The following is an 11,541-nucleotide window of genomic DNA, read 5'->3' as shown; positions in this document are numbered from 1 at the left end:
CATTTTCCGCTGCAGTGCTGATGGAGAGTTCGCCGTCACCCACATGACCAAGGCCCAGCTCTTCCACACCGGCCGGGTTCGCTGGGTGCCTCCGGCCATCTACAAGTCGTCCTGCTCCATCGACGTCACCTTCTTCCCGTTTGACCAGCAGAGCTGCAAGATGAAGTTCGGCTCGTGGACGTACGACCGGGCCAAGATCGACCTGGAGCCCTTTGAGAACACCGTGGACCTGAAGGTGGGAACAGATCCTCCTGCTTCTCGCTTTTCTCTGGTCTCATCACAGCCGGTGTCTCTGCTCGGCTGAGATTTCTGCTGCTGCTCTTATCTGAGCTTCACATGTGCTCTGTTTCAGTTGTGCCAGCTCACGTTTTAATTAACTGTGTTTCCCGGCATCGTGTTGCACTGCGGCGTCAAGAGCTGCAGAAAACTAAATTCAAATGAGAGTTTTCAAGATCAGCAAAAGAGAGTAAAATTCTGCAGACGTGGAGGTTTTCTTAAACCACCTAAACCCCAAAACCTGCCAGTGGGTTTGAAAGGCATGTTGTCTTTTAAATGCAAAAATGACACCATGTAACAGAAGGAACTACAAGATTATCAACCGTCTGATGATCCTTCAACGACTCATCTATGACTTCAGGTTCCGTCTGAAAAATGATTCACTTTCATTCAATGTGTCTCATTTTAAAAACTGACAAAAAATAAAGAGTTTATTCGAACCAGATTCTATAAAAAACAAAAAATGTAACGCTTGTCACTGCAGCTGTGAAGGTATCAGTGACTCAGCTGCGACCAAGAGTTTCATGGCAAAAATTCTGGCAGTTTCTGGCTGACCTGCAGGCTGAACACACGGCAAGCAAGGCAATGTTCCTACAATGTTTCCCAAATGGTGAAGCGAAAAACGTCCATCTATTGTTATCACCTAACATTGTTTTGTAGAAGAAGTTTCTCAACAGCAACGTCCCCAAAACATCCTGAAGAATGTTACAGGTAAAGTGTTCTACCTTTGTTAAGGTGTCGAATTACAGGAATGTTTTATGAAATCATGTGACACCTCGAATACAAAGGTTGATTTGTTTTTTTATCATGTGACATAATCGAACAACATCGTCTAAACACTCTCTAAATGTTAAAGTGTTCTGTCTTAGTTCAGTTTTAACCCCACAGGAAATATCCCTGAAACACTCTACCTAGTATTAGAACTTGTTGGTAATGTTGTAGGAACACTTCCTGCTTGGAGGTTAAGTTGGCCATCTTTGAAGTAGCAATGGTGCATCAGCCGGGAACCATGAACGTCTGCAGCAAATTACAAAAGATCCTTAGTGTGGTGGTTGAAATGGTGAGTAAACAAAGTATACCTTCTAGGGTTAGTGGGGCAGTGGACGTTTGTCATCTCTGTGGGCACCTACAATACCAAGAACTTCACAGGAACATTATTTGAGATATCTCTTAAACATCCTGTCTAGTATTAGAACTTGCAGGTAACTTTAGCCAGTGTTGTGGGATTCATGTGGTAATCTTTAATGTCGCTATGGTACATCACCTGGGAACCATGAATGTCTGAAGGATCCATGAGTGTTAAGTGGTAACTAAACAAAGTATACCTTCTCGGACTACTGGGACAGCGGAGAGTTGGCGATCGTCAACACCGTGGGAACCTACAACATCAAGAACCTGATAGGAACATTAGTTGACATATCCTTAAAACATTCTGTCTCCTATTAGAGATTGTAGGTAACACTAGCCAATGTTGTAGGAACATTTCCTGCTTGGAGTAAAGCTGGCAATCTTTAAAGTAGTCGGGAACCATAAATGTCTGAAGGATCCATGAGTGTTAGGTGGTAACTGAACTAAGTAGACCTTCTAGGACTACTGGGAGATTGAAGAGTTGGCGATCGTCAACACTGTGGGAACCTACAACACCAAGACCCTGATAGAAACATTAGTTGACATATCCTTAAAACATTCTGTCTCCTATTAGAACCTGTAGGTAACACTAGCCAATGTTGTAGGAACATTTCATGCTTGGAGTAAAGTTGTCAATCTTTAAGTAGCCAGGAACCATAAATGTCTGAAGGCTCCATGAGTGTGGTGGTCAAACTGGTAACGTGTAGTATACCTTCTAGGACTACTGGGAGAGCGGAGAGTGGGCGATCGTCAACGCCGTGGGAACCTACAACACCAAGAAGTACGACTGCTGCCACGAGATCTACCCCGACATCACGTACTACTTCGTGATCCGCCGCCTGCCGCTGTTCTACACCATCAACCTGATCATCCCCTGCCTGCTCATCTCCTGCCTCACCGTCCTGGTCTTCTACCTGCCGTCCGACTGCGGCGAGAAGATCACGCTGTGCATCTCGGTGCTGCTGTCGCTCACCGTCTTCCTGCTGCTCATCACCGAGATCATCCCGTCCACCTCGCTGGTCATCCCGCTCATCGGCGAGTACCTGCTCTTCACCATGATCTTCGTCACGCTGTCCATCATCATCACCGTGTTCGTGCTGAACGTGCACCACCGCTCGCCGCAGACCCACTCCATGCCCAGGTGGGTGCGCCGGTGCTTCCTGTCGGCGGTGCCACGGTGGCTGTGCATGAAGCGACCACACCACGACCTGAGGCCTGGCAGGTGAGGAAACAACGAGGGGTTTGTACTGAGTTCTACCATCCCAGAATAATCACTCACTGTTTTCTGTGCAGGTTCGTCCTGTTGTGACGATGAACAAGCTGAAAAAACTCAAGTTAAATGGAATAAAGTAAACAGACAGAAAATAGATGTTTTAGGTTCAGATCGTACGATGTTATTAATTCTACAAATTTACGTGTCTCAATAAATATTAATGTTAAGACCCTACATTATTATATATTAATTTCATTACAAATTTGGTTCAGACTCAATATTACATTTTCTGTATAATACAAAATTACCAGATGAATTTAAATACTGAGGTTAGGACTTTAGAATATTACATGTTATACAAATGTGCAACTAATTTAAATATTAAGGTTATATAGATACAAACAGTTGGCCATATTTTACAGAGAAATATGTATATTAATGGTAAATTTATTTTTGGAAGTGTTGTTTTGCTTATTTTCCCTGTTTTGTTAAATTAAAGATAACTAGTAAAATCAAATTAAAAAGTTTGAATTAACAATTTAAAAAAAACAAAAACTGTAGATGTGGTCCACATCAGAAATTTAGATTTTTAGAAACAATAATTTGTTCTTTTACAACCATAAAGTTACACTGTTTTATTGTATTAAATCAGCTAAAAAGTCAGTATTTTACAGATATTTTCACCATTTTTACAGTTGAAGTGAATGCACAGTGAATGCTACAATATTTAACTACTTGTAATGTATTTTTCTGGTTGACTTTCATTTTTGTTTTTTTGATTTCCACATGATGCTTTGTTAGAAAAGTACGTTATATTATTTCTATTGATGTTTTATTTTAAAGGTCCATATCGATGAATGTTCTGCTTGTTTTTATTGTTCCTATAACTCACTTGATTTCTCAGGCGGAGGCCCCTGACTGATAAACTCCTCGCCGTCCGGACGCCGGGCCCCTGCCACTGCACCTCCACCTGGATCACTCAGGAGTCCGACATCGATCTCCATGGTTACCAGGAGGACTGCCACCAGCTCGCCTCCTTGGAGCCCGGAGGTGAGACCACCTGCTCTGACCTCCATCCACACACGGAGGACTTTTCGAGGTTTGGGTTGAAGCTCGCCGGTCGGTCGAGCATCTCCTCTCCACCCTCTCCTCGCTCTCTGGGCTACACCCTCCTCCCACAGAGACGCTCAACGCTCAGCCTGGACTGGGACACCCCTCCCGTGGAACATGGTTTGATCCAGAGCCCCTCGGCCTCGGTGCTCTCTCCTGCGGTGATGTCGGCCCTGGAGGGGGTGACCTACATTGCAGAGCATCTGAAAGCAGAAGACGCAGACTTTTCGGTAAGTGTGGCCCCTTTTGGTGATTTGTTCTCAATACTAGCATGTATTTTACAGATTTCTAGACATTTACAGCCTCCTCTTTGGTTTTATGTTCCTGCAGGTGAAGGAGGACTGGAAGTACGTCGCCATGGTTGTGGACCGGATCTTCCTGTGGATGTTCATCATAGTGTGTCTGCTGGGGACCATTGGACTCTTCCTGCCTCCGTGGCTCTCTGGGATGATTTAAAACCAAAATGGATATTACATTCATATGACTAAAAATCTATTTAATAAATAAAATAATCGGATAAGGTGGACAGGCATGTCCTGGAAGCATGGAATGAGAGACTTCTATCAAACAGTGAAACTTACTTTTTAGCTTCCCACAACAGAAAACAACATATTTGACATTTCCTTTAAAAAAGTATTCACCCCCTTTTGGAAGTCTTCCCCTTTTATTGCTTTGAATCATAATCATGTTATTTGGCTTTTATGAAAAGAAAATGCAAAAAAGGACTGTTTCATGTCAAAGTGAAAACAGATTTCTACAAAGTAAGACAAATAATTAAAAATATGAAAAGTAAACTACATGAACACATAAGTAGTCACCCCCTTTAAAGTAAGGCATGTGGGAGAATATGAAGTCAACCGAAAGAAGAATCTTTGGTCTGATGACATCAAAATGGAGCTTTTCTTGGCCGTGCAACAAGTAGATAGGTTTAGCAAACACCAAACACTGCACATCATCGCATACACACCATAAACACACCATGGTGAAGCACGGTGGTGGCATCACGATGCAAGCATGGTGGTGGCATCATCATGATGTGAAGCACGGTGGTGGCAGCATCATGATGAAGCACGGTGGTGGCAGCATCATGATGAAGCACGGTGGTGGCATCATCATGATGTGAAGCACGGTGGTGGCAGCATCATGATATTTGGAAGCTTCTCGGCAGCAGACCCTGGAAGATCTTGTAAAGATGGAGGTTAAAATAAATGAGCATCATTCAAAGTTGAAAAGCAATAAAAGGAAATAACTTCCAAGGCGGTTGATACTTTTTATAGGCAGCGTGCATAGAAGAGTACAAAAACGGCTTAAATTAATAATCAATCATGTCATTTCTGTCACATCTTTAATTTTTTTATTTAGTAAATGCACAATAAAAATTCAAAAATATACTCAATTTAAAAAAAGGGGAGAAAATAGTAAAACAATCACTTTTAAGAAGTTGGTATTTTTGCTCAATAAACAACTCAAATAATTAATTTAGAATTGTTGCTGATTAAATTCACTAATTGACTAATTGTTTTAACTCTTGTGCTGAATTCAGGGTTCAAAATGCACAAAAAAAAAACAATTATCGCTGATTTAAAAGTTTGATATTTTTAAATAAATCTTAATTTGTGTGATTTGGAATCTTCCAGTTTTCTTTTTTTTGTTGGTTTCCGATGAATATGTGAGTTTTTACTTGAAATAAAGAGAAAGAGAATTTGTCCCTCGTGGCATCGGTTTGCTTACTGGTGATGTCTAAAAAAAAAAAAGCCCAGCAGTGGATACTCACAGAGGGGAAAAGACGGAAGCTTAAAGACTGACAGCAGCAGAGAAGAGAGAAAAATATCTGATGTAACATTTGCTACTAAGACGAGGTGAGAGGATTCTAACAGTGACGAGAAAACAGCACATTTATGTCATATGAGGGATCAAAATCTAAATTCTGTACTGAAGCAGAGAAGAACTAAAGTGAAATGTGATGTGCATGAGAGAGAAGAAACTGTTCCTTAATATGTGAGTATTAAGGCTAATTAAGCTGAATGAAAGTGGCTGTCAATCAATAGCTTCTCTCCAGCTATCCTGTCTTCTTCATTAAAAATAATTAATTTGATGTATTGAGGTCAAAAATAGAGCACTGCGCAATCTCACATCTTAAGCACAAGGTAACTGGACTTCTTCTGTGGTTCCTGATCCAAGAAGGTTCCTCAGTTCTAACCGACCAGTGGAGTCCGAAGTATTTATCATCATCCCAGAAATACATGACTCATGAGTTAATGTTGGTGGAGCTACGTCTGGAAAGATGCCTCAAGGGGTAAATGGTGGTGAAACTGCCTGAGGAGGGATGGTGCAAGTTGTTAATTATGGTTAAACTGCCTGGGGAAGGAAGACTTGATGTGTTAGTGTTGGTTTGAGAATTCAAAAATTGAAGGTGTTATTGGTAGAACTGCCTGATGGAGGGGGAGTCAAGCTGTCAGTGGTGAGGAAATTGTGTCGGAAGGTTTGATTCAATGTGGTAACGGTGGAGAAAACATCCCGGAACGGAGTAAATCAAGATGTTAATGATGGGGATATTGTCTAGGGAGGGAGCTAAGGTGTTATGGGTGGAGAAACTGCCCGGAAAGGGTTAATCAAGGTGTCAGATACAGTAAAACTGTCTGGGGAGGGGTGAGTTGAGTTGGTAATGGTGGTAAAAGTACCCGATGGGGGATGACTCTTGGTGGTAATAGTGGTGAAACTGCATGGGGACGGTTGACTGAAGGTGTTAATGGGGGTATAACTACTTCAGGATGTGTGATTCGAGGCATTAATGATGGTAAAATTGTCTTAGGAGGGACGACTCCATGTGTTAATGGTGGTGAAACTGCCTGAGGGATGGTGCAAGTTGTTAATCCTGATGAAACCATCTGGGGAAGGATGACTCAAGCTGTCAGCGGTGGGGAAATAGCCTTGGAAGGGTTAATTTAATGTGGTAATGGTGGAGAAACTGCCTGGAGAGAGGTGAGTCAAGGTGTTAATGATGCTGACACTGCCCAGAAAGGGGAGAATGAAGGCGTCAATCATAGTAAACCTGCCTGGGGAGGAGTGAGTTGGGTTGGTGATGGTGGTAAAAGTACCTGGTAAGGGATGACTCTTGGTATTTATGGGAATGAAGCTGCTCTGGTAGTGGTAAATCAAGGTGTTAATGGTAGTGAAACTACTTCAGGATGTGTGATTCAAGGCGTTAATGATGGTAAATTTGTCTTAGGAGGGACGACTCAGTGTGTTCATGGTGGTGAAACTGCCTGAGGGATGGTGCAAGTTGTTAATCCTGATGAAACCATCTGGGGAAGGATGACTCAAGCTGTCAGCGGTGGGGAAATAGCCTTGGAAGGGTTAATTTAATGTGGTAATGGTGGAGAAACTGCCTGGAGAGAGGTGAGTCAAGGTGTTAATGATGCTGACATTGTCTAGGGAGGGAGCTAAGGTGTTGCTGGTGGAGATACTGCCCAGAAAAGGGTGAATCAAGCTGTCAGTGGCAATAAAACTGCCTGGGGATGGTGAGTTGAGTTGATAATGGTGGCAAAAGTACCTGATGAGGGATGACTCATGGTGTTAATGGTGGTGAAGCTGCTCTGGGTGTGGTAAATCCAGGTTTTAAGGTGGTGAAACTGTCTTCGGAGGAATAACTCAGGGTGTTAATGATGGTAAACTGTCTGAGGATGGATGGCTTAAGGCGTGAACATTGGAGGAACTGAGTGGTGAGGGGGTGAATCAAGCTGTCAGCGATGGTGAAACTATCTGGAATACGGTGAATTAAGGTGTGAGTGGTGGTGAGACTGCCTGAGGAAAGAAGACTGAAGGTGTTAATGGGAGATGGTGCCAAGTATTAATGATGATAAAACTGCTAAGGGAGGGATGTCTCGCAGCATTAATGATGGTAAAACTGTCTGTGGATGGACGATGTAAGGCGTGAACAGAAGTGAAACTGCATGAGGAGGGATGATTTAAGGGCTTAGTGTTGATAAAGCAGCCTGGGGAGGGATGGCTCAGGGTGTTAGTGGTGAAAGTGTCTTTGGATGGGAGGTTAGTGGTGGTGATATTATCTTAGGAGTGGTGACTCAGAGTGATGGTGAAACTGGCTGGGGAGAGCAATGTTATTAATTTTGTTATAGAAATTAAATTCTGCACTAGAATCTGCCAACAGATGGTTCGACTATCCACAGTATCCGACTGTTTCTTGAAATTCACGTCGCTGCTCAGGTTTGAAAAATGACTTTTTCATGGAGGCAGAAGTCTAAGAGACCAACATCTTAAATCCCAGACACAATAAACCATTTACTATCAAATGAAAGCATCTTGAATGTTTTGATGAACTGACCCTTTAAACTGTCTTTAAGCGATGCGTGTTCTGACCAGCAGGGTGCAGCAGCTTCACACATATTCAGAGGATTCAGAGGATCATCACAGGGATCCTCTGGGTTAACTCATGTGTTTGTTCTTGTATTTGTCTTTTTTGGATACGACTTTCTGATGAGGTACCATTTAGAAAGTGCTCATAAACTGCAAAAATGCAGAAAAAAAGAAGTGTTTTAATGACAAATGTGTTCCTAACTTGCGGTTAGAATGACAGTTTGATGCACTAGCGGAACAAATCAGAGCCGGGCCGGGGGCGGGGCAAAAGACCGGGCCCTTTAACCCCAAATAATAAAGCTCATGATAGCATCATTTTACAACATACACATGCCCGCAACAGCAGCGCTTACAAGCTTCTGCACCACGGAGATGTCATTCTGAAGTCCATCAAACGGACATGAAGGATAACCAAGAGAACAACAACATGAGGCTACATGCTCACTGATAATAAAACAAATTCAGAGCAGTTCAGCACCACGGATAGCGGTTATTCTACAAGTTAAGCGGCTGGGCTGCTACGATTTACAACCACCAACAGTTTACAGCTAACTCACACATTGTGTGTAGTCATTGTAGTCCTCGCTGTGCTGGCAGTTCTGGCGGGCCTGAATCGCTGCCAACAAAAAAGTCTGGTTCATGTCCAGGACGATGAACAAAATATGTGTCCAGTTTCTGTAATCTGGCTTTTCCTGCTCTCTCTGTTCCCTTTCTTTTCACTTTGCTGCTCCACTTTTATGCTGATATGAAGCTCCACTCATGTTCACTTTGTCCGTAAAAATGCTCGACCGAGTTCGCAACCTGTTGACAAGCGACTGATGATGACGTTGGTGGACGACTGGTGACGAGTTTTACCCAGAATACACTTGGAGACAATATCAGCGATCAACTTGTAAATTTGCGCATCATAAAGTTTAATGTGAGCTAAAATAAAGCAATTCATGCAGTACAACATTTTATTCAATATTTTACACCTAGATCACTAAAGTCAGTCGGTCTTGTAAAATTTTTAGCAACCAATCCAGCCCCCCCTGAAGCTCCGCCCCTGGTTTGATGCATCAGTGTCTGCTTGGATGGGATGTTTTAATAATAACGTGTATATTCAGTTTCTAAAGGTATAAATGGAATTTGGTCAAACAATCCTTTAGAAGTTTCTCCCTAATCAGTAAAAGAGATAAAAACACAAACACAGTGTTGATCTAAAGGAGGACTTTATGCACTCTTTTTTGTTTTTAAATAAATGTCTTATAAGAAAGTAATAAGACTTCATAAAATAATTACAGCTTATACATTGTCTATGATGGGTGCCTTTAACATTTACATAAAAAAAGAAAATCTGACAGCAAGAGTGCAAAAAAAAAAAAACACATAAAAAAGTCAACATGTAAATTAATAGTTTTCCTGTGGTTTTACTTGATTTTATCTGTAATTTAACAAAACAAGGAAAATGTTTTGCTATTATTAAAATTAATAACATGCAGATTTCTTCTATCAAATAATGGCAAATATCTGAAAAATAATATTTTTATCTGATTAAAATATCTAAAATGTAAATTTCATTGTTAAATTATTAGTTTAAAAAAATACAATATTTTTAATAAATATTTTAAGTTTTTACCTGTTTTATTTATTTTTACGGTTAACATGTCAATGAACACTTTTTCGGCAATTTTAGTAGATATCTATCATTTAAGAAAACACGATTGCAATAAAATATGAGAATTTTCCAAATATTTTATTGAAAAGAAAAATTATGTTTATTTTAAAATGATGAATTATTTTTCCTGTTTTCTTTCTTTCTTGAGTAAAATTGCAGAAAAAAATGTTTTACTATGTCTAAAGTAGCTAAATATATAATTATTATTATTATTCTTATTATTATTATGTTAACTGATTTTTGGGTTATTTCTACATTTCTTAAACGTTACAATATTACAGCATTTTTTAATGTTTTTTTTTTTGGCACAGTAGCTCTCAGATTTACATTACATTTATATTTTATTTTATTTATTTATTTTAATTTTTGCCATATGTACTCCTTTGAATTGAGGCTCCTACCCAAATCCTCACTAGGAGTTTTGCGTATCACCTTTGAACCCTGGTGGAACCTGCATCAGTCATGTAACGGTGTTTTCAGAGCCGGCCGACACCAAACGCTCCACTCCCAACAGCAAAGTGTTGCTTCGTACGTGTCAGCTGCCTGCTGAATGATTTTCACTCCCATAAATAGTAGATCTTTGGTTTTTTTGTGCCGTAAATTTAGGGAATTTCCTAAAAAGGTCACACCACAGTGAAATTTGTGTTTGCCAACAATTCCTCCAAAGGAAGGAAAATGTCAGACATGCTTTCATCAACCAGCTGGTCAAAATCAAGGAAACTCCGCAGAGAATCAGATCCCGTTACCACATCAAAGTCTAATTCTGAGAAAACGAGCACCATCTGCTAATTGTGTGGCGGCTGAACGCTGCCGCTTGGTGCCAGCCGGCATCAGATGTGTTCGCTCACATCCCACGTGAAGGAAAACGGCGTTAAAAGTCACTAAAGTCAGTTACATGAGCTGTTCGGTTCTGACCAGCTTCAACCTGAACGTCAGAACACATCCGGGGTTCGACTCCAATGAGCCACGAACGCTGAGAGACAATCACTGCTCAACCTTCTAACATATGGACACTCATGAAGAAATTTGTGATATTTCAGCTCGACATGTGGAATACTGTCAGAGATTTTGTTCTTGTTATTATTTTAATTTGCCCGTCGACCAACTTTCAGCAGGTTTATTCAAAGTTGAGGCTGTTTGAACGACAATATCCCAGAAACTAATAAAGATTAAAGCCTGAAACTTGAACTATTGATTCAGAACAGTGGACATGTAGATCGAATAAAGTTGAAATAATAACACAAAGCTGTGATGAAAAGTCCAATTTTTAAAGCCCGAATTCTATTTACATGTTCTGAACAATGTGTAGCTGCATGTTACAGTAATACAAAATAAAATAAAACATTAAATCATCTCTGCAATCTGATGTCTGCAGGATGAAAACGAGAGAATAACGAGGCTGTTGTTACTCCAAGTTCCTTGAAATGATGCTAAGTTCAAGAGTAGTAAATGAAAATGCATAAAAAATACAACACATGCTGAAAAAAAAACAAAACTGGATGAATGGGTTACAGAGGAATCAGTTAGAAGGTCTTGTTTTAAAGTTTGGATTTGTTTTAGTGCGCTGTTCAGAGTCCTAATCGTGTGGAACTGACAACAAGTCCAGTCAACTGGTGTGATAATCTGGTTTCAAGCCTCGCATTCATGTGAACATAAAGACAGATTTCAACTAAGTTCTGTCAGTTAAAGCAAGAAAATCGAATGTGGATGCGTCTCAATCAGCCTCGCACATCTGGACGCTGCAATTCTACCCTGCTGAGCAGCATCCTCAAACCATGATGCT

General features: G+C 40.8%; 1 protein-coding gene across 1 annotated transcript in view; it reads left to right on the top strand.

Moving 5' to 3' along the window:
- LOC103360025 (neuronal acetylcholine receptor subunit alpha-2-like) overlaps positions 1–4,183 on the top strand; it is a 15,886-nt gene extending 11,703 nt beyond the window's left edge. Inside the window, exons 5-9 of the mRNA XM_008285649.1 lie at positions 16–235; positions 2,124–2,626; positions 3,522–3,622; positions 3,668–3,957; positions 4,058–4,183. Coding sequence (XP_008283871.1) covers positions 16–235; positions 2,124–2,626; positions 3,522–3,622; positions 3,668–3,957; positions 4,058–4,183 — 1,240 coding nt within the window. The remainder of the gene's footprint in view (positions 1–15; positions 236–2,123; positions 2,627–3,521; positions 3,623–3,667; positions 3,958–4,057) is intronic.
- The last annotated feature ends 7,358 nt before the right edge of the window (positions 4,184–11,541 follow it).

This window comes from Stegastes partitus, unplaced genomic scaffold, assembly GCF_000690725.1.
Source record: "Stegastes partitus isolate 25-593 unplaced genomic scaffold, Stegastes_partitus-1.0.2 Scaffold412, whole genome shotgun sequence".
Lineage (NCBI taxonomy): Eukaryota > Metazoa > Chordata > Actinopteri > Pomacentridae > Stegastes > Stegastes partitus.
The sequence above is the reverse complement of the archived record's forward strand: the minus strand, read 5'-3'. Positions and strand labels throughout refer to the sequence as shown.